Source organism: Panthera tigris, chromosome A3 (assembly GCF_018350195.1).
Source record: "Panthera tigris isolate Pti1 chromosome A3, P.tigris_Pti1_mat1.1, whole genome shotgun sequence".
NCBI lineage: Eukaryota > Metazoa > Chordata > Mammalia > Carnivora > Felidae > Panthera > Panthera tigris.
This window is the reverse complement of record NC_056662.1, coordinates 17,919,168-17,943,033: the sequence shown is the minus strand read 5'-3', so window position 1 is coordinate 17,943,033 and position 23,866 is coordinate 17,919,168. Positions and strand designations below refer to the sequence as shown.

The 23,866-nt window shown below is 45.1% G+C and overlaps 1 protein-coding gene across 3 annotated transcripts in view; it reads right to left on the bottom strand.

Moving 5' to 3' along the window:
• PTPRT (protein tyrosine phosphatase receptor type T) overlaps positions 1-23,866 on the bottom strand; it is a 796,626-nt gene that overhangs the window by 160,908 nt on the left and 611,852 nt on the right. For all 3 annotated transcript variants that reach the window (XM_042980385.1, XM_042980383.1, XM_042980384.1), the window contains exon 13: positions 11,617-11,752. In XM_042980385.1, coding sequence (XP_042836319.1) covers positions 11,617-11,752 — 136 coding nt within the window. The remainder of the gene's footprint in view (positions 1-11,616; positions 11,753-23,866) is intronic.

Here is a 23,866-nt window from a genome sequence, read left to right as displayed (position 1 = left end):
CAGGTCAAACTGCATCAGAACCTATTTAAATAAGTCAGGTAAGGTCTTGCCAAAAGCAAGGTAATCAGGTAGCAGCATTCAAGATGGCTCCCCCCCCCAAAAAAAAGATGGCTCCCCAATGATCCACGCTTCCCAGTATGCATGCCCATGTGTAGTTCTTTCCCACACTGAAGCAGGAATGGCCCTATGTGACCAAAAGAATGTGGTAAGAATTACATTCTGGGACTTTCTAAGATAGATGAGGAAGAAGACTTGTAGCTCTGCCTGGGTATTTTGAACTCTGAGTTGGAACCCTGACTCTCCATGTAAGAAGTCTAAGTATCTTGAGGTAGCCATGATGAAAAGATCATGTGGAGAGACCCTAAAACTGTATGAAGAGAGATATCCAGCTAGCCCTCACCAGTTGGATTATGTCGATTGAGACCCTTGGTATCATGGAACAAAACAAGTCATTCCTTTTAAGCCTTAACCAGACCATAGGTTCATAAGAAATATAAGTCACTAAAATTCAGGTTTGTTACCTATCAGTAGATAACCGGAACAAAATTCAAACTTCATCATTAAAAAGCATTGGACGAAGAGAAAGGAATTCCAACTTTCAATCTAAATAGACTACAACCTTAAGAAATTCTCTGTGCCTTTATTTCCTTATCTGATCCTCAGATGAGCTGAACCAGACCATTAGTTTTAAAAACTGTGTGTGCAGGATCCTGGGGGCTCTGTACAGTAGCCTCATTGAAATGGGATAGGGGGAAACTGAGCAGGTAGGATTGCTTATCCATGAAAGCCAGCAAGCACTTCTTCTCCATTTTTACCTCTTTTATAAATTGGAGTTTCATTTAAAATGTCACATGACTAAGAATTTCACTCTCCAAAAGAATGTTTGAAAAATCACTACCTGCAATCTCTTTCTGATGTCCCTTCTAGCTCTTGGCTTCTGAATAATAAAAATCTCAAACAAGTCCACGATATTCCCTTTGTTATAACTTTTTGTATTTTGTAGGAAAATAAATAGGAATGCTTTTATCTTACAGACTTAGCCGCACTGACAATAACTGACACATTTGTGGATTGAGAAAAATTGCTGATAATTAAGGTCCCCAAATATCCATCTGAATAGACAAGAAAAGTTCCCTTCCCTCTTGAGTTATTTGGTTAATTGCAAGTGTTATCCAGTTTGCTTGGCACAGGAAGATACAGTTTTATATCTGCAGGGTGGGAACATGTCCTCAGAGCCTCAAATTTCTCCCTCTCAAGTTCGAAGTGGCCAAAGCCTCTAAGCAGGGTGACTTCTAGGCAGGTGACCTCTAGGCTTTCTCTTATTTATCAGGAGAGCCCGACTCCAGCTACACAAGATAAGTGACTCTGAGAGCTAAGAAGTCATGGCAGAAAAGCAGCTCCATGCCTACTTGTGAAGCTGGGCTGGGGAAAATGAGCCACAGTGCAGCAAGATCTGTTCACTCATAAAACTGTTCAGTGTCTTGGGTCAGATGAACAGGGACCCTAGATGATGAAAGGGTTGAAGAATTCCCTGCCGTGATGGGTGGGAGTGGAAGAGCCCATGTAAGTCACCAAATCCCTCTCACCAACCATACAGGTTCATGCTGTAAGGAGATCATTCCTCTCCTTCATTGCTGGCTCTGTGGTCCCGTGACTGGAAATTTGATTCCTTGGGGAAGAAAGTGCAGGATCCATTTGATGAAGACTTCTAGACATGTATGTTCCCCATTCCGTCAAGAACAAGCAGGCTGAGAATCGAGAGCGCAGGGTTCTGATCCCAGAACTTTCACTTGCTCACTGTGACATTCTGGGCAATGTTCCTCCCCCTGGCCCTGTGTTTCCTGATCCATGTACCATGGTGAATGGCATGGATGACTGCCAGCCTAAACATCTCTGCAGAGTGGAAATGTGATGTCTTAGCATCCCAGCACCACCACTTGCTAACTGCATGTCTTTGATAAGTCACTATTTAGGTATCTCTGAGTCTCAGTTTTTCCATGTCAAAGTTGGGAGTGATAATTACCTATTCCCAAAAGTGGGCATTAATATTAGATTAATCTAAATCATATTCAGATTATATATGATATATAATATATAAAGTATTTTAAGTAAATTATATTAAGCTAAACACCTGACATTATGAGTGCTCAGTAAAGGGGAATTTATGCCCCCACCTTATCCACACATATAAGGTTTGCTGCTTCTCACTCCGGTAACCAGGAACAAAGTGTTCACCTCTTTAGGAATATTTAAAATAGTATTAAAAGAATAGAAAATACTTACGTAGCACTTACTATGTGTCAGGCATTGTTCTAGGCTCTCATATATTAACTCATGTATTCCTCACAACCACCCTGACAGGTGGGTATTATTATCAGCCACAGATGAAGAAACTGAGGCAGAGAAGGTTAAGTAACATGCTTAAGATCTTGCAGCTAGTAACTGGACTTGATAGCAATGAGGCTCTAAAGCTGGACAACAACATGGGTCTAAGCCCACGTACTTGACCACCAGCCTATGCTGTCTATATGAAGGAAGAAACAGGTGTATGTTGAGCAGCACAGTGGGTCTGGCATTGATATGACACATGCCTTAAATCTTTTAATCCTCCCCATAACCCCATGGAGCAGGCATTATGTTTCTCATTTTTGGTTGAGGTATCTGAGGCTCTAAGGGGTCACTCCTCACTCATAGTGAGGATCCTACTGCTGTTGTGCAGTTTGGGGCCAATGGCAAGGCCTCCATCCTGAGCCAGATTTCCTCACCATCAGCAGCCCCAGGCTATGCTCTTGGGCCCCAGGCTGCACTCAATATTCTGGACCTTCTGGGCTTCTCTGCTTCCAACCTTCAGGATTTACCTATAGTTGGGCCACCTCCTCAGGACAACACACTTCCCTATCTTCAAACCACCTCTTCAAAGTAGCTTTTCTGAGTTATCCTGGTTGTCATCAAAAGCCAGTGCTATCCCTGACCCAGCTTTAAGGCAACTCCAGATTAACAGCAACTGACAAACTTCTATTAATTATCTTTTCCCAATTACATTGCAAAGTCTTCCAGGGCAAGGATTATAGTTCTTTTCTGTGTGGCCAAAACACAGTATACATGTGTGTTTTCTCTGAGGCTTGAAGAAGTTTTACTGAAGGTCTAAATTCACAAGGATACAGTGATATTGTAAGTAACAGATTGCCTGAGACCAAAAATCCTGAGCAGGAAGACAGCTGTGCTTAGGAAAAAAAAACAAAAAACAAAAAACAAAAACAACTCCAAACTTAATAAATCACATATTACACAATCTTCTTTTCAGCTGGCTGACAAAACTGATGCGAGGCACAACTTTCCTTTGTTCCATACTAAACAGGACTGAGCTGTCCATTTAACCATCCATTTGATCATCTACCTATCCATCTAGCTCATAAACCTACCCATCCACCCTTCTACCTATCCATGTATCCATCTATGCATGCATCCAACCACCCATCCCTCCACCCGTCTAACCATCCAACCATCTACCCACTTAGCAATTTATCCACCCACTTATCCATCTAGCCCATAAACCCACACACTCATCTATTCATCCATCCACTCATCTTCCCTTTAATCCAACACTCCATCTATCATCTACTCGTCCATCTTTCCATCATCAACTCAGCAAAAACTTCTCAAGGGCCTACTACGTGTGCCTGTCCCTGCTAAGTACCACAGATAGAAAGACAAATGAGATCTTGATCCAGCCCAAATGTCTGATGAGAGAGCCAGATAAGGAGCTTAAAAAACAAATAATAAGAGCTACCACTTAAACAGCAGGAGGTCACTTATGTGCCAGGTATTGATCTAGTACATTATGTGGACTATTTTATTTAATCCTCACTATGAAGCATTATTATCCTTGTTTTGAGGATGAGGAAAGTGAAGCTTAGACAACTTGCTCAAGTTTACATAGTTGAGTATGGGATGAGAATCCAAGCAGTCTGACTTTAGGAGCCTCCATTAATAACCACTAGGCTCTAGTGTCTTCTGGAGTGATAAATGGTATTGTGGCAACACAGGGAGCAGTGGGACCATATTCAGGGGGAAAGGGTGGGGAGGGGGACAGATAAGGTGGCCTAGAGTCTATGATGCTTGAGTTATAAAGTCAAGGAGCATTTAGATGGAGTAGGAGGAAGGGTATTTCCAGGAAGATGGAACTGTTTATAGAATGGTTAGGTCAGTTAGCAAGGTGAGAATGTCAAAATGTTGGCAGGTCTTAGTTCCCAAAGAGCTTATGGAGCTCAGTCTCAACACCACTGGGCATAGGAAGTACCAGTGACCAAATATTTTTCTAGATGAATGATTCTGGCAGAAGTGTGAGAATAAAGTTGTAGGGGAGAGGGACTGGGGTCATGAATGCTGCTGCAGAGGTCAAAGCAAGAGATGTTGGGGGCCTATCTCGTAATGGCCATGGGGAAGGAGATGTGAAAGTGAAAGTAGGTGATTAAATGTGAGCATACTGAAGAGGACCTCCAAGTTTCTGGCCTGAGTGGCTACGTAGGGAGTGCAAACAGAAGGATTCACTTTTCAGTGGATGGAGCAAGGAGCTGTTTAGAATGGGGTGGACAAAACAGCATGACATCCTTAATTTGGGCTGTTTGCCCACTGCAACGAACCACTCAAAATCATGACTTACAGTTCAGCATCTCAGCAAGTCCTATTTTATATTTCATTCAGGCTAGACATTCAGGTGTTTAAGAGTGTCATATCCATTATCAGACGGGCCAAGTTTGAGACCCAGCTCTGCCACTTATGAGCTATGTGATTTGGGGCATTTTCCTTCAATTCCACATTTCAGCTTTGTGATCTGCAGCACACTATAATCTCACAGTGGCACAGTCTCTTTGGCTGACCCACAAGTTCCCTTTCCCTATTGACTCACTCTTTTTTTTCCCCCCTTGATAGACAGTGTGTTCCCTGAAGACTCAGATCATGCTATATCTTTCCTATGCTGCCCTTTTAGTCTTACACCCTCACCACAGGACTGGACTTATTCTTGGTGCTCCATGTTGATATTTAGGTCTATGTCCTGAGTGAAGCTTTCCTGCCCAAGGGATGGAGTGTTAATTCTGGGCCCCATCTGTTCTAATTTCACCAGACTCCTCCATTCAACATGTTTTTAGGGAATCCCCAGTATCCACATGGCACATTTGTGATAAGGATGAATCAGAATAGACAGCTGATGGTTTAGTAAAGAAGATAAGACATGAATACAAATGACAAATATAACAGGATACAATACGGATCCTCACAGAGCGGATCCAGATGGTGAAGAGATTGTGTCTAGATTGGAGGTCAGGAAGGGTTTACTGGAGAAGGCAGCTTTTGAATTAGATCTTAAACAGGGGTAGAATGTGGTCACATGGAACTAAGGTACACAGGTATTGAACGAGGAGGAAGCTTCACAAGCAAGGGTATAACAGTAGAGTAAGACTTTAGGAAATGTTCCAGAGTTACTGTGAGCAGGGGGACAGCGCAGCTTGACAAAATTCTCCAGATGTCCTAAAGCATGTGCTTCTTTTCTCATCTCTACCCCAGGAACTATTGTTATAAGGCAGGAGAAGCCATCAAGGGATTTTAGACAGCAGGTTTGGGAGTACAAGTTTCCTTTCTGAAATGTTACTTTGGCTGCATTGTGGAGGATGGGTTGGAGGGGTGGGGCTGGGGAGGAGACTCATACAATAGAGCTATGGGGGCCTCCACCAGGGAAGGGGCAGTGCAGGGAGTGAGGAGAGGGTGTGACCAAGAGAAGGTAAAGATGTGGGTTCAGAAGTATCAGGGCGAAGCAACCCTATCAGTTTGGCTGATGGAGTGAGAGGGAGTGCCTGCCACTGAGATGGGGACACAGGACTGTGAGCAGGTCAGTGGACAGGTGATGATTTGGGCTTTGACCATGAAAACCTTGAGGGGTTTTCAAGGCAGATGTCCAGAGGCAGATGATACAGGGTGAGAAAAGGCTAAAGCAGAAGATCCTGCCCTCTCAGGTCATTTTCACCTTGACGCCAGCAAAATGACAACCACCACGTGGCTAAATTCACACCTGAAGACCTGTGTACATGGTACAGTGGCTACATGCAGGGGAGTATCAATGCATCTTTCTGGGGTTGGGGGCTTGTGGGAAGACTCATGTTAGAGGTATTAGTTGGGAGTCCTACTTGGAAGAACTTGGGGCTGAGGGTTAGAGAGTGACAGGAAACTTGTAGGTGAACACAAACACCTGACATTTGATTCAGGGACACAATATGCATTACAGCAGAGAGCAGTAGAAAATGACCCCTGAACCTGGGTTGCCAGCTTCCTATTTCAGGATTCACTGACTCTCTACCAGTCTGCGTGGACTAATAGAATAGAAGGTAACAGCATTCAGTTAACTCTCTGGAGTCACAGAGCCTGGTTTTGTATTTCAACTGTACCCAAAACCTTGGGCAACTTATAAACCTTTTTGAACTTCAGTTTCCTCTTCTCAAACAAACAAAGGTGTACCAATGTCCTATCCTACCATGATTATTTGTAGTATTAAAATCACAATATGGTAACAGTTTAAATGGAAAATAAACAAATTAGCTTAGATGATGTGTACTGATTGCAGTACTGCTCTTCGCATATTAGCATAGGAGCTGGCTTGGTACAGGTGATGGTCATGTGTGAGATGAATGTCTCTGTTAATACTGTGCATTATGACCACTTAGGCAGGGATAGGAAATAAAGCCTGTCCAGACCATTAGCTCATTTGATCTTCAGAACAACCCCATAGGATTAGCCACATCTCACAGGTGAGAAAGGAAAGGCTGAGCTTTGTTGCATCTCCAAGGCAAACAGCACATAAATGGGACCCAGTTTTTCTGCTTCCCAGTCCACAAAAACAAGATGTATGTACCCATGAGACTGGGAACTTCTGGGGCAGACTGAAGTCAGAGAGAATCAAAGTACACCAAGAGATGCACATTGATCTCAAAGTAGACTCTCATATCTCAAACTCAAGATACTTCAAATTCATTCCTGGAAAAGTTACTATCTGGACAGACCTGGTTGGGAGAAAATTGAGGCTAGAGCAGAAAGAGCTGGGCAGGGGGAAGAGGAGGGGAGAAGGAAGTGGCTAGAACCATGTGTGGGAACTGACTTCAAAAACGTCTCCTAAAAGTTGCTCAGTTTCCATCTGAAAAGTAAAAAGGGAATGAAAAGTTAATAGAGGATCCAGACAAGGCTTGGGGAACAAATATACCAAAGAATCCTGCTTAACCTGGCTTCACTGTTTCCCCATGCAAAAGTAAATGGTTATGCCTTAAGCCTTGGAGGACCATGCTCAGACTTTAGGAAGTATGTCCCAAGGAATAAACTGGGACTATGGCAAGCTTGTGGGCATGAGCCCATATGAGCATATCCACTCAAACAAACATTAAAATGTAGAACTTCCCATATGTGAGTGGCTAATAAATACTTTCAAACATCAAGGTTAAGGCATTAAAGCTTGAGCTTGCCACCTTAATTTTCATTGAAAGCTCCCAGAGCCCTAAGGTAGTAAGCCAAGGGACCACAGGGGTGGCCTAGCAACCCTTTGGCTGCACATTTCTTTGGGAGAGGATGTCCAGCAATTCTTTTTTTATTGTTTATTATTTTTGAGAGAGAGACACACACACACACACATACACAGACAGAGAGCAAGCAGGGAAGGGGAAGAAAGAGAGGAAGACACAGAATCAGAAGCAGGCTCCAGGCTCTGAGCTCTCAGGACAGAGCCCAACACAGGGTTCAAACCCACAGACCGTGAGATCATGACCTGAGCTGTAGCTGGCCACCCAACTGATGTCTAGCCCAGATGTCTAGCAATTCTAAAGGGAGGAGGCCAGGGAAGAAGATGACCAGGATTGTAGTAATGAGTCTCTATTTCAAAACTCAACAGGGTGGTCATGAAAAGGAGGTATGTTCTATTACCTAGGTGCATACAGAAACCCATTCTAGACCATTCTGAGGTACACATGTGATCAAGGGAACCAGGAGTAAAGGATGGAGCCAATCATCCAGCCAATATCCAATATCCTGGTAAGTAACTTGATATATCAGGGAGGGGCTTCAGGCTCCCTTCTTATAATGCTCATGTAAACCTTTATATCTCCATGTAGCCCTGATTCTGCATTGGTCTGCATTCAAAGAAATCCTCTCCAAACAGCCAAAGGTACTACAAAAAAGAAAAATACTTTAACTTGTATCTTTTGCAAACTGTAAGGGAATCCTGTTTGAATCATCCCCCAACAGGGGCTCCTGGGTGGCTCATTTGGTTGTGTGTGACTTCACCTAAGGTCATGATCTCATGGGTCCCTGAGTTTTAGCCCCCTGCATCAGGCTCTGTGCTGACAGCTCAGAGCCTGGAGCCCACTTTGGTTTCTGTGTCTCCCTCTCTCTCTGTACCTCCCCTGTTCTTACTTTGTCTCTCTCTCTCAAAAATAAATAGACGTTAAAAAAAACTGAATCACCCCCCAACATTTCAGACCCCTTTCTGCAACCTTACATTTCTCAACATCCTCTCTATCCATTACAAAACAACCAAGCAACAAAACATCCCTCAGGCTATGTCTCTACCCCTCTATTGCCCACCCCCACCTTTGGAATGTAAATTGTTTAGCTGCTTTCATTAAGTCCTTCCCTTGGTCCTCTGTATCTCTAGCCCATTCTCAGTTGGCTTTCTATTTCAGTATCACAAAAGAAAACACCTAAAAGCAAGAGAAAGACTCTCTTTAGGGAGTCACAAGGAAGCCCTATAAGGCCAGTGATGATGAACTCTACAGAACAATCTAGGGACATCTCCTTTGTACTGAAACCTTTTGTCTGAAGCTTTGGGGAAGTTTTCAAGCCAGCTGAATCCCTTAGTAGCAGAGAAAACAGGAAACCACTACTCCCATGTCTGTAGAGGTGAGGAAGAAGACCCAGCTCAAATCAGTGGAGGGGACATAGCAGGCATTTGACTTCTGAGAGTTCCTGCAACCAGGAACGAACTCTAGGTCACACTGGGACACTGAAGAGATGCTGACACACCAGGGTCCTGAGTTGTGATGATCTGCCTATTATTTGGGGGTTTCTTTTTGTGTAATATCTCTTCTTTTTAGGTAGCTGTGGGCAGCATTCTGGCCAGCAGTAAGATAGTGACAGACTCAATTGAACGATGAAGTTTTCCCCATACTTCTACACAGGGCTGGAGTAAGAAGATCTAAGGGAGCTCACCAAATGCTCCACTGTCTTTTGGGGGCATCTCTAGACATCAGAAGACACTGTAGGTTAGAAAGTGTGTAGACCTACCTTTATGCTCTCTTTCTCCTCTCCTCTCCTTTCCTTGCCCTACACCTATCTGTAAATTATCACTATCAAGGAGGTCAGCAAAAGGTCTTCTTTTCTCCAAAAGATACTGTATATGCAAACACTGATCAGCCTCCACCTCCACCCACCCCCCTCACTGCCAAAACATCTGTGTTTTGCTTCTCGGGACAAATGGTGGTCATGTAATGCCTATTGGTTGGGTCTGATGGACAGTTTTGATAGAGGTGAGAGATGATGAAGACACGCAGTAGAGGTTAAAGCCACACAAAGGGCTCTCTTTATACTTGTTCCCACCCTGGAAACAGAAAGCCCTTTCCTCCCTCCTGAGAAGTCACACATTGCAGAAATAGCTGTGGAGAAGGAAGTGAAATTTCTTCACAAGCTCACAGACGGTGGTGACGTGGGTTAAGCCAGGCTTTAGAAAGAGCAAAATTGGAAGAGCTTATCTGACTTACAAATCAGTGGCAAAGAATGAGAACATTTCAGGTCTATCAAAGAGGAATGAGATTCTATTAAATCAGTTACTTTTTCCAGGTAGACAATCCCCAGCTCACCTCTGCCTCTAATGCATCTGTGACTCTAAGAAACATGTCAGCAATCTTACATGTGCCCATCGCCCCCAGAGAAACCAGACTTCATGTTTGACTTCATCTAATAGCTGACTTGTCACTGATACCTGCAATATGGTCATACGGTTGATGATGATATGACAATGCAATGCTGTCCTCAATGCTTTGGGAGCTCTTGCTCCCCAATATTAATGTAGTACCTACCCTTCCCCCTCTCCAACCAGAAAATCAGTAGCTGGATAAGAACCTTAACTCTCCAGTTATTCTGCTGAGAGCCCGAGGAAAGGAGTGGTTCTGTTAGACAAAAGATGTCAAGAAAAGGACAAGGTCCTACCAGTAAGATATCCTGGCCAGAGGGAGGACTGGCTGATTCAGAACAGAGTCATGAAAGACACAGGGATATTCTGGAGCTGAAATGGCTAAGAGAAGGCTGACTGCCATGTACAGTGGGAACCCCAGTATTTCTGACTCACTGATAATTGGAAAAGGGGATTTTTAAAAAACTTTCCTTATATTCATGAGAGTCCTTAGATAGAAGCGGCACTTTGTCTTTAGGGCATTCTGTCCCTTTGTTTTCTGGTGAGACACAAATTTCACGAGCACTTTTCCTTCCACAGATGGAAGTAAGTCCCTGGTCCTTGTTACTGGGTTTGCTCTGAACTCTGTCAGTAACCAGACATCAGAGCTTCAGGCTGTGGCTTGTTTAATGATGTAAAAGTATCTTCAAGTTGGTGGCAGGGTGCACCGAAGCACATAATGTAATATAGATAAAGGTTCTGTTTGCTTTGGCAGAGGAGGGGAGCAGGAAGGTGGAGACCAAGGTTGGGACCACGATGTTGAAATTGAGAAGACATGAGGGTGCATGGTAGATATGGATACATGGGGGCAGTCCAAGGGCTAAGGAGAGGTGGGCCCCAGGACTTCCGGTTTGGAGGAATAACAGTGCATCCTGGGACAGTGACAGCTGATATTCATCAGCTTTCCTGGATGAATGGTTCCTTTCCCTCTCTGCAATTCCCTTGCGTTAGCCTCAAGCCTTGCGAATGTCTGAAAACAGAAGATGTCAGTGTGTTGAATCTTGGAGATAAGGAGGAGCCTGTACCTGGCTTTCATGAGCCATGCAACATGTGATAACTGTGTTAGTGGACCAGAGACGCCCAGGAAGACATCCGTTCAGAAAGAACAAGTAGCAACAATCCAGCTGGGAAGGCCTTATGGGACATGGAGTAGGAAGGAATCTTCCCTTGGGACTATCACCCCATGGGAGGCTTTATCTCTGCCATGCAGGGGATGCTGCTGGCGGACCAAAGAGAAATCAGGGTGAGTGAAAGCAAAAAGAATAAAGCATTACTTTCCTGCATCTGTATTTCTGGGGCTCCCCAGTAACCTTGATGAGACATGATCAATCACAACAGAGCAGCTAACTCTGAGAAGATTCATGACATGGAACCCCATGGCACAACAGGGTGGCCCAGCCATAGGGATCGATGGTTCCCTAAGAAACTGACCATCTCAGGGCCACTTGCCAAGCAGGCAGCACACACCTTTCAGATGCCAACACAATGAGCCACAATTAGCTCAATTACTTCAGGACTTGAACACTCACAGAAGAAGGTGCTTGCTCCGAAGAGATCAGCAGAGCAAAGACCTGGCCACACGGCAGCGTTGGGCCAGCTGGGGTCAGCAGAGTCTGCAGGGCAGCACCACTCACCTCCTTTTGATGGTGAGCATGACGCCCAGGAGAATGATGATGAACATGAGGAGGCCAGCGATCACACCGGCCATCTTCACGGTGTTGTCTACCTGCTTCTCTGGCTCCACGGTGTTAGAATTCTGAGTGGAGGCACCTTCAAGGGGAAAGAAGAAGAAAGATGTGGAAAAGGCTCACACATACGACCAGAAAACAATTATAATGACAACAGGTTCTACTTACTGAGCGCTGACTATGTGCCAGGCACTGTGCTAAGAGCATGACACATGTTGTCCCTTGTACCCTTTTTGAGGATCAATCCTTTGTGATATTGGATTATACCTCCCCCTTTTTTGAGGTGCAGAGAAATGAAGTGAAAGTCCCAAGTTTGCACAACTGCTGTGACAGGGAATCCCTATCCTCTGGTGAGGTCAAGTGGAGCGTTTCATCCCTCACACTGATTTGTCCCTCGGATCAAACCATGGATCTATTTACAGTTTTATTCTTGGGTTCATGAAATCATCCCAAACCCAACTTTATTCTTTCTGGTAAATGGTGAAAACAAGAGCTTTGTGTTAAGGTAACATGATTGAAATCACTCAAATTTTAAAGGTAAAAGCATAAAGTTTTTGTTTTACCTTCTATGAAACAAACAGTGTGGCAGAAATTTGGTGCATTAAAGCTAATTTCCTGGGGTTCAGAAAACACTTCTATGTGACTAACTCCATTTCTGGAATTTAATGCCAATGTTATGTGCTCTGCCAGGTACAAACTCTTTGATTCGGTTCCAGGTAGCCAAAAAATACCTCAGCCTGGCCTCTTCAGGCAATGTACCGGGGATCAGAGGCCACTTCTCACTGTAGACACCTACAGGAACACTTCTGGAGAGTGGTCCACGGGTTACCAGCACCCTGAGTGAATTTCTTCCTGCTGCCGTTCATATTCCCCAGCGCCACATTTGTGTGCAGCAGGTTAAGTCCAAAGACTCCTCTGCCTGGCACATCCCTACTTCCCAGTTTCTGCCACTTCAGCACCAGCTCATTCTTCATCACCATCTGCGTCTCCTCTGGTTGCCTGTGCCCCTGGGAGAGTGCCTCTCTCTCTACTAAATCCTAACTCTCTGTAACACTTTGGACATACCTCAATATACTGATATTATTAGCTATTTGTTTCTCCATCTGTCTCCTCCAGTGCTCTGCCAGCACCTTGGGGCGGGGGGGAGATTATGCCTCCTTTATCTTTGTTTCCTCATGGTAGTACCGAGCCTGGCTTGTACTAGGTGTTCTCTTAATGTTTGCGGTTGTTCGACGTTTAGCTGAAGGGAAGACACTGCTGCCCACACACATTGTTCTCATGGAACCAAACTGAATTTCTCCTTTTTCAGCCACGTGCTCACAGAACTCAGTTGAACTGAAGGAAAGCTAATGCCCATAAGCTACGATTCTGATTCCCCAAGCCCACTGATGTTTAAGAACAGCCCTTCAGCACAAGGATGCATCCCCTCTTCCTGTTTAAGAGTGTCAAGTGTTTCCCCCATCAGAGCACATTCCCCAAACTCTCTTGTAACTGGGACAAGTCTCCCCCGTGGGAACGGCAAGTCTTCAAGAACAGGGAATGTGGCTCTCAGCTCTCTAATGTCAGTGTCTCACACAGGCTGCCCTCCTCCTGTCGGCTTACACGTGACTGAAGGATATAAAGATGTTTGTTTGCTTCATTCATCTGCTACTGAGCACCCACGTACTGTGTGCCAAACAATGCTGTCTATGGGATGAGAGATCCTTCTCTTGGATGGACTTATGGGTCAGAGATTTTATTCAGTTCCCTTAATCAGCTAAAGGCAAGACCAGCTCATCAAATCCCAGGGCTGCCTGAGCAAGCTCTGCCTATCTCTGCCTCAGTGAGTTCATGGGGGAGTTAGCCAACCACCTCTTTGGCAGGGCTGGTCTCATATTCCAGAATGGGGGCTGGTTCCAAGGAACCATACATAGCCCCCATTTCCTAGTTTGGAGTCATGCTTTCTGAGATAAGGCTAGTCCACTGTGTACCAAACATAAAGGAAGCTGAACACCTCAGATGACAATTTCTTCAATTGTGTCAGTCTTTCTGTTTGGATTTGAAGGAAGGAAGTTGGCTCGGGAGCATTCACTGGCATAGCTGAACTTTATTTAGCGCCTGCTGTGAGATCCTATTCTAGAGACTGGGGCTACAAAGGCAAAAGAGCCCTGGAGAGGATGTTGTTACCCTAGGAACACTGTTACTGGCTTGGCTTAAAGAGATTCATACTTCATTCCTTCAGTAAATGATCACAAGCACAGGCATTCAGTGACACAGTGGTGAGTGAAACAGGCACAGTCCCTGCCCTCGAGGAGCCTACTGTGAGTGATGGGTGGGACTCAGGAGACGGAATTAATGAACTGAGAATCAATAATAGTAAGCTTGCAAATCTGTTAACAATGAGAAAAGAGAGGCACATGGCACTCGGGAAGCACACAATAGGGAAGTGAATCATTCCTGGGAAGACATGGGCAGAGAACACAAGAGGAGTAAGTGGGAGCCGTGGAAGGAACAGCACTGGCTGAGGCTGTGTGATGGGGCAAGGAGACTGGTGCACTTGAGAAATGAAAGAAATAGAGAATAACGTGGGCAAGAAAGCAAGGAGCGCATGATGAGAGGGAAGCTGAAGAGGCAGCAGGGGCCCATCCACACAGGGCATCAGAAGCTACAATGAAAGCTTTTGTTCTTTACCCCATGAAATGCAGGGAGCCATTTAAGTGTTGTTCATGCAGCAATAATATGGTCAGATTTACTTTTCCGACTGATCATTCCAGCTTCAGTGTGGAGCCAAAGTGACTTGGAGAGACAAATTTTGAAACCATTGCAGGCATCCATGTGGGAGATGATAGCTGTGTGGATTTAGGAGATGGTGATGGCAATAAAAGAGATAATTACTGAAATGCATATAAATAAAACCTGCTGCTGGGATGGATGCAGAGAGTGAGGGGCAAAGAACTGTGGAGGATGACCACAACTTTTTGGTTTTCATAACAAGGTGGGTGATAGTGCTGTTTATGAGCTCAAGAAACAATGGGCAAAGTATAGCTGTAGAGACAGAATGGGTGTGTTTGGGGCAATCTGAGCTGGAGATCTACTCTAGAAAAGGAGGCAGTTAAAAGTGCAGGTCTGGAGCTCTGGAAAGAAGTCTGAGCTGCAGGTAAAAATGTGTGATTTATGCATACAGATAGATGGTATCTGCAGCTCGGGGTTGATGGAGACACCCAGGGAAAGAATAAAGAGTAAAAGGAGAAGGAGGCTTAGAGAGAGAGTAGAGAGTCTACAGCACTTAGTGAGTGGGTAGACAATGATATGCCTGCATAGGAGGCAGAGGAGGAGTGGCCAGACAGTTAATAAAACAACCCAGGAGTGTAGAGTGCCCTAGAGCCAAGAGAAGAGTGTTTCAAGAAGGAAGGAATAATCAGCTGTGTCAAACACTGCTCCTAGGATAGAATCAAGCTCCATCCAAAGGAAAGTGAAGGTGTTGGATATGTGTTAGAAACCCTTTCCCAACTAAGTTCCAAGACGTCCCTAGATTTAAGTGGTGACCATGAACCAACAATGGAACATACTTGAACCAGGGAATCTATCTGGAAAGGCCAGCCAGTGGTTTAGACAGATTCAGTGAGCTCAGCCGACAGGCATCAGGGCTGAAATCACAAACTCTATACAGGAAGTGATGAGGAGGAGTTATACTTGGCTGGCCCAACCAGACTCCAGGTATAGGGACAAGAACAAGCCCTGGGACATGGCCAACCCAATGTCCACTTTAGCACCCTTTCAAGGGCATTTGCTTGAGTTACTGTGGAATTGTGCCTCTGTTGAAAAAGTAAGCATGCCAACAGCACTTAAAGGTGGGTGGTACAGGTACAGAGGAAATGTCTCTGGGACTGAAGGCCAGACAGCATTCCCACGTGGCTCCTTCATCTGAGAGGAAGAAAAGAGGGACAGAGACAGAGCATGGGCTAGCCCTGCGCCTGGTGCAGAGTCAGACGAATCTACATGAGGCCTTACATATAAGTTCTCAACAGAGCAGATGAGACCCTATGATAAGACTTATGGGGAAGCACATAAGGGTTGGCTCATGGGGGGGGGGGTCTCCTAGCAATACGATGGGCTGTCTCAGGCAGGCACTGAGCTCATCATCAAACAGAAGCTCAATTACTACTACTTAAAAAAAATCAACTTAAGGGGCACCTGGGTGACTCAGTCGGTTAAGCATCTGACTCTTGATTTTGGCTCAGATCATAATCTCACACCTTTGTGAGATGAAGCCCCGCATCGGGCTTTGAGCAGACAGCATGGAGCTTGCTTGAGATTCTCTCTCTCCCCCTTTCTCTTTGCCCCTCCCCTGCACACACTCTCTCTCTAAATAAATAAATAAGTAAATAAATAAATAAAATGTTAGCTTAAATGTACTGATCTATTACTGGGTGCCAAGTAATGTGCCCAACACTTTTCATACATGAAGTCATTGAAACTTCTAAAAACTCAGGAGGTACTAGTTTTGTTTCCCCTTTTATATAGATTAAGAAACTTCACAGAAGGGTTAAATGACTTGTCCAAGGCCATATAACTAGTGAGTTTCAGAGATGGGACTTTGTGTACAGGGCTCACCCCCTTATCACTATAATGAACTGCCCTTGACAGAGGTGTAGTTAAGGACATGCCAGGACTGGGTCCACAAAGAAGTTTGGCCATCTGACTCATTGGCCAGAAATCCAGAGGAATTTTTCAGAGGAAGAACTGGAAGCAACATGGGAGGTGTGTTACTTTTGCTCTAAGCCACCCTTTTCATGAGAGTCAAACTTCATATTGTATCAGTCTCCCAGTCCCTTAAAAAGACCTCTTTCTGGCCTTGGGTACTTTCTATCCACTAAGCAGGGATAAGCCTGGTAACTGAGAGAAGGGGGAGGGACTTGGATGTGTCCTCTTCATCTCTGCCATCCACTGGGAGCAGCCTGAGAATAGTCCACGTAAATCAGAACCGGCAGCTATGCACCAGGTGGTAAATTTATCCAACTGGAGTAGCTTCAAGCCTCTACCTAAGTCCCTTGTGTGATGTAATCATCAAAAACAATCTTATGAACTCAGCCCGCACTGACAGGAAACTACTGTCTCTACATGAGGCTGCATGCCCAACTTTATACCTTAGCCAACCGGGCCCTCTGAGCTCTGAACACTCCCAAAGGCCAAACCTGTCCTCTCAAAGATGTTGCTGCTGCCCTCTGTCCTCTGTCCATGAAATCACTGATGTCTTAGAATCCAGATTCCTCCCAGCTTCAGCTCAGAGTTCACATCTGGCTTTCAGTGTACTACCTACTCACTGCTGCATATGGAAACCTGGTGCCCAAGGAATAGCTCTTGGTCTCTTGAAGTCTTCCCCTCTCCCTCAGTATTTCCTCCATACATAGAGTCCAGTCACCATGCTCCATCTCCCTACCATCTCCTCCCATGCTGCCAAACAACCATCCCAGTTTATATTCCCCAAGGATTCCTGATATCCACCAAGGGCAATTAGCTTTGCTTAACACTGTACTAGTCAGGTCACTCTGGTGAGGCTTATCCAGTTGTTGACTCTACCCTTGGAGAGGGGGCTCCAGGGTAAAGACAGGTCAAGAGCCTTGCCATTCAAAGTGTGATCCAAAGACCAGAAGCATCAGTATCACTTGGGAGCTTATTACAAATGCAGAATCTCAGGCCCCATTCCAGATGTAATCAATCAGCACCTGCATTTTAACAAGGTATGTAGGTTATTCAGTGCATACTAAAATCAGAGATCATTGACTTTGGAGGAACGGCAGTCAGAATAGGACTTCACGGCCTAGAGAGTGGAAGATTCACATGAGACTTAGCTCTTGCTTTCAAAAAGTTGAAAAGCCACTGTGGATGATGGAATAGATCGATCCCTTTAATTTTAAAAATTGGAGCTAATATCACTGGGTAGAGTGATGGGGGTAAATTAGGGGCCAACACAAAGAAAGGTTTTTATGTGGAATCACTATCCAGCTGAGGCTCAAGCCTGTGATACAGCACTATAATGTAGAGAGGAGCATAAAAGCAGTCATAGTTCCCCAGTCCTATTCCAGAGTTGGCCCTCCTTTGTATCTGCCTACTTTGTCTCTACGTGTTCTCACCTCCCGGGCTTCTGGAATGCTTAACCAAGCCTTCAACACTTCACTGTCATGGGACAGTGACCTTTTTTCTTTGCTTATTGACCCTGCTTCCCACCTCAAGTCGGCATCCTTTGATTCCAGTGATACCCATGTCCTGGGTGAGAGACATTCTCCCTGTCATCTTTAGAGACATGAAACTCCCATGGGGTCAACCCCCAAGTCCCCAAGTTACCCACAAAAGCAGGAGAGTGTGTCACCAACAATGAAAGACACTATCTGGAAACTTGGTATTCTCCCACCATGTAGAGGGCCTCTACAACCTCTTATAACCCTTCTGAGATTGAGATTCTATGGTTTTATGAGATCAGTCAAAAGCAATGGGTTTCAGATCAGAATACATGAATTTGCATCCAGATTCCATCCTGACTGGTTGTGTGACCTCGACCAAACCTGTTAACCACCATGTGATTTGATAGCCTCATTTGTAAAATACGGAGTAAATGCCAAGTTCACAGGGATTTTCAAAGAATCAAATGTAATGACAGAGGTAAAAAAGTTTGACAAACTCTGAGGAACTGCTCACGCATGGGGCAAAATGATGGCATGGCCTTGGAACTAGTTCCAGTGTTGGTAGGCGGGCGTTTCTATGTCTATAAACTGTGGGTGCACTATGGGTACTGGGGTGACGCTTCCTTGCAACCTGCTGCCTGAGTTCATCTAATCCTTAGGATGAAGGGAGGCAGAGACCCCCAGAGTGATTCACTTAACTCTCCTCCTATAGGCAAGGCCCGTATCAGGCTTACATCTGGATGACTTAATGGCAGCAATAACAAAATGTGGCAACAAGGGATTAACGATTCATTCTCAAAGTGCTCTCACTGGCTACAGGCCCAATTCTATAGCTTTATTTCAGAGAACTTCCCTGTAAAGATATGGAGCAAAAATAGAAGTCTCAGATAAAGAACGTCTAATTGCAATTGACAAAACCAAGTAAATCCCAGTGGATGCATAACCCATGCTGGTGATCATTGCTGATGGTAAAGAAAGGAAGTTGGCTCTCGGGAACACAATTCCTAATAGCCGCAGTCTTTAAAATACACAGTCGCCTCCTAGCTATCTAAGGGCATATTATCCCCAAATCTTACTGTGCTGGCAGTTCACCCCTGTCTACTTAATGACTTCTCTTGTTGGAGAGTTTTTCTGTCTTTACTCTGGCTTTGCACGCATCTGGCACCCAGGAGAGAAAACCTTTCAAACTCTGACTCTGAGCTGCTACCTCAATGCCAGTGAAGGTTTTAAGGATTGCAGACATCTCTGATTATGGGGGGTTTGCCAAGAGGAGGCAACATGGAAAAGGTGAGAAAGCTGGGCAACTTTCTGGCTCTTCTAAAGTCAGGTATGTACCATATCCCTTCTTGATTTTGCTGGAAGCGAATTCTCAGAATGGTAGGCTATTTTTAAGATGGAATTTAAGTCCAAGATAGGAAAAAAGTTGGTAGGAAAGCATCTGGATACTTCATTAGATTCAAGCCTCCAGACTTTACAAATTGCATCCCAAGGCATTGAGAGCATTTGTAATTGTGATCATGAACTACTTTGGCAGTCTTTGAGGATTGAAATTGTAGCAAACAGGAGGGGTGCGAGAAGCCTGGGGAGAAACAAATGCTGTTGTTGACTTTTTTTTTTAATGGGAAAATGTGGATTCCAGATATTTCACAAGAGTAAAGTGTGATGTTGATACAGGAAAAAAAACACACAGACTGGATGATTAAATCACATTTTTTCCCTTACCATTTACTACAGGAAGGAAGAATCACTAGAAATCAGCACAGGCTCTGCATCCACCAGTATCCAACCAGGAAAAGGGAAACGACTCCAAACATTTAAAATGGAACATATTTACTAGAGAATTGACACACGGGGATCAGGAGAAGATGGTGAGGCAACTGAGACAATAGCAACACCAGGAGTCATTACCCAACCTAGACCGGAGACAAAAGGAGGTGGTGGTATCATCAGAGCCCAGAGGTCGGGGTCACCCAAAAGAAGTTAGGATTCTGGAAGATCGCCAGAAGTGGAGTCATGGAGGGGACATGGTCACCGCCAAAGAAGGCGCCTGAAGCCAAGAGGGAAAGGCTTCTCCTTCCTCTTCCTGTGTAATTAATGTCTCTTTACTGGCCAAACCCAGATACCAGTTGACATGCGGCCCAGGAAACACAGCCTGCAGGGGTCACCTGTACATCCCAGGCAGCAAGGGAAGAACAAAGGAGAGATGTGAGGCCAAATAGGCCAAGGGCCACCAAGGGCTTCCTATGAACAAGTGATGATATTCATCGCCACTTTGGAGAGGTGTCTGGGCTTATAATCCAGGAGGAATGCCCAGGACCATGTGTTAATTTCAGCAAAATCAAGGCCAAGTTAGAGAAATTGTGGCTGGCTTTCGGGACAGCTAGGTGTTAAACTAGGTTGCTCAGCAGGTACTGCTTACTGGTATTTTGATCTAGAATCTTATCTTGATCAGCCAGATTAAGACGCCTTTGTATATATGCCTGTCCCTGCTGAGTTTGCCACCTGCTGTATCATGCAGCTCCATTTTATACCAGCTTTTCTTGAAATTATCTCCCCTCATGCCCTCTTGCCAACATATCATATTCTAATATGGAAGGGATTGATGAACATGTCATGTGAATCTTGTTATATGGGTCAAATTATACAGACTTTGCTCAAATGATATTTAAACCTGACCTTTTTAACTTAAGTTCACTCATCCTTTTCACTTTCCTTGTATATCAACCACCATCTCTAAGCCCTTAACACACTGAGTTCAGTTTTATTATTAATCTCTGGGCTTTCCCTATAATTCCTTTCTTGATATTTAGCCACCACAGAATCCCATATAATTATACAGGGAGACAAGCCTAGATCAAGTTTAAGTAACTATTGTCTACTTTATTCCTAATATTCTTTCTCTGGTCTCAAGATAATAATTTTTAAAAATTTCTGACTACCTTCCCCACACCTGGGAACGGTGCCTCCCTCACTAGGTCTGGTTGATAATGGAGCACTTGAGAAGGATTATTCCATCATTCTTCTAAGTGACATCACCTAGGATGTTTCTCAAGTAATAAATAAATTGCTTCAATTCATCATATGACAGTAATTGCTTTTAGCCAAGATTTAACTCTGAGTCAATGTCAAGGAGCTGGAAAACACTACAGAGACACGGGTTTTTCAAAGATAGCTTTAGCCTTGTTGGGGAAAACCATTTAATAAGTACTGAGTTAAGTGTAAAGAAGATACAGATTTCTAATATCCCAGCCTCCCTCAATATCACCCAGCTGGTTCTAAGAGGTTGGAATTGACTTCATCACAGCCTATACAACTAAAACTGCTAAATATTGCTGACAGAGGTTGCCCTCTTTTGCAGCTTTAAATGGAGGTTAGCACCTCGTGAGATGGGAATAGCTTTAATTGATTGTTTGAAAGCACCCTGGCCACTCAAATAAATTGTTCCTCAAATGCTGATTCTGCTTGGTCCTATGCATCTCCTGAATCTCTTTCTGGGTGGACCTTGCTTTACACAGCAAATGCTCTGTGTAGGTCAAATTCCAATTCAGTCATGTTGCATACAGTAGAAAAGCTGGCTATGTAAAACCCTTATGGTTAATGTCTTCTGGGTGCAGGAAAATTGGTCTTCTGAATTTTTTTTTTATGTGTTCAGAATTCTGCATTATAGACTTATTTAAGAGGAGTCATGCCTGATTGATGCCAGACATTGTCATTATTGACACATCCCTTGTAAGGTATCTGCGTTCCAGGGCTTCACCACTGGTGAGCTGAGAATCCCTTCATACTTCCCTATACCCTCAACTGTTGCTTCGTGTGCCCAGAAGCCCACAGTGTGAGTGCCAAGACCCTAGCCCATGACCAGAGAAGGGCCACAAGCAATGGCTAGAGCTGGGTGCACTCTGTAGACTGCTACAGTTAAGGTTAAAGACCAAGATGTGGCTGAGGTAGGCATCAAATCTAAAGGAGGCATCAGGAGCCAGCCTGTGTGGGGTTTAGGGCTCTGCCTGTACCTACCCACAGTGAGAGGTCAGCCTATGCCTAGAGTTCTGAAAGGACTTTGGCCAGCAGTGATACTTAGCCCATGGAATGGGACTGGATGGAGCCAAGTGACCTCCAAATGGACTAAACCCATTACCCTGATCTCATTAGCACCAACTCAACTCTTGGCCACAGAGAAAAAGTCCTGGACACTGCCTGATGAGTGGTGTTAGGATTATAATGCTGACAGTGAGGACAGCAAGGTGCTGGGCATGTGAGGTAATTAAGAGACAGTCCTGCTGTCTAGGAGCTCATTACCTGGCAGGAGAGAGAAGTCTCCAAGCTGAAAATCAAAGCTATTACAGGTGTATACAGCAAAGGGCATGCATGACTGCTTAGCCAAAGCAAGATTACAAAGTTGGTTTTCACATGTCATCAGTGGTATGGGACATGTCATGGGCATCCCTGAGACCATCCAGTGGCCTCCTCTCTCCCTTCCCCACCCTGGTTCCCTACGGTCCAGACGAGGCTCGCCCTGCCAACAAGGAAGAAGATGCTGAGCCAGCTCAGTGCCAGCAGGACTGGCTCCCTGCTTGCAGAAATCTGTGCACTGAGCCTGAGCCCGAGCCTGGGGGGCTCAAAGCTGCTTAGCTGTGGCAGAGAGGAGCACCCACAGTTTGCACTGGGGATTAAGGGTTTAGTCTGAAGCACAGATGTAAGAGAGGAGAACACATACTCATTGGTGTGCCCTGTGGCCAAGTAGATGGTCCTGTTAGACTTTCCAGGCAGCCAGTGTGAGACAGTGCATGGTCACCCTGAATAGATCGTAGTTCTTCCTGTGGAGTTCAGGGAAATCTGGGGCAGCTGTGGAACAAGGGAAGCCTTCTCCAGAGCAGTCACTGTAGCGGTGGGCACAAAAACCCACTGGGATGGTATACAGGCCAAACAAGGTCAGGACACAGAGAATAGGTTACCACGGCCTGAATGGTGAGGCAGAGGTCAAGGCCAGGGTGTGACCAGCAGCAAATGCTAGGACTATTCAAAAGCAGGAGGAAGAACCAAAAAGGAGAGGGTCAGAGCCACAGAGCAGAGGCCAAACACAGAATACAGCCAACATGGAGGCCCCACAGGTTGGCCAAATAAATTCTCTGGGATGGCAACTCTTGGCCCTGGTCTCATGGAGGTCTGTCCACTGTAAGGGAACAACCTTGAGGGTGGACTCCTGCCCGTTGCCCAATGCTCTGGATTCCTGCGTTTCCAAGTGTATTAGTTCTATAGGGCTGTCATGAGAAGTTACCACAATTGGAGTGGCTTAAAGCAACAGAAATGTACTCTCTCACAGTTCTAGAGGGCAGAAGTCTAAAATCAAGATGTCCAGGCTGCCCCTGAGACTGGGTAGAATCCTCCCTTGCCTCCTCTGAACTGCAGGTTTGCTAGGCAATTTCCTCGGCAGCCCACTCCACCTCTGTCACCACAGCATCCTCCGTGTGGGTCTGTCTTCACATGATGTTTCCTTCTTGTAGGACATCAGTCTCATTGAATTAGAGCCTGCCCTCATGACCCATCTTAACTAAGTACATTTGTGAATACCCTCTGTCTGAATAAGATCACTTTCACAGGAACTGGGGTTAGGCCTTCCACATATCTTTTGGGGGAAGACATTGAATCCACCACACCAGGCTAAGCTCGGGCATGTTTTAAGCAGTCTGGGAATGGGCTGGGAATAGGAGGGACGTCTTAGCATTTAGCTGAGTAAAATGCAATCACTAATAGGGGTTAGGGCCAATCAGATATGGGAAGAGGATAGGACACCCCTGCTTGGTCATGGGCTGAGCAGCGCAGGAGGCTTCAGGAAGGCCACTATGTCTGGCTTTATTTGTCTGAACAGCACAGCAGGGTGTGCTGGGTCAAGGTGTCCCCAAGGCTCTTACTCAGAAACAGAATTCAGTTCTTTCCAACCGACTCTGGCCAAGCTGATCTCTCACGGGATGATCACATTACCTGACTCAAAGGGGGAGGAAGGGGTAGGAAACGCTAAGATCTGCCCAGCCTGGGTA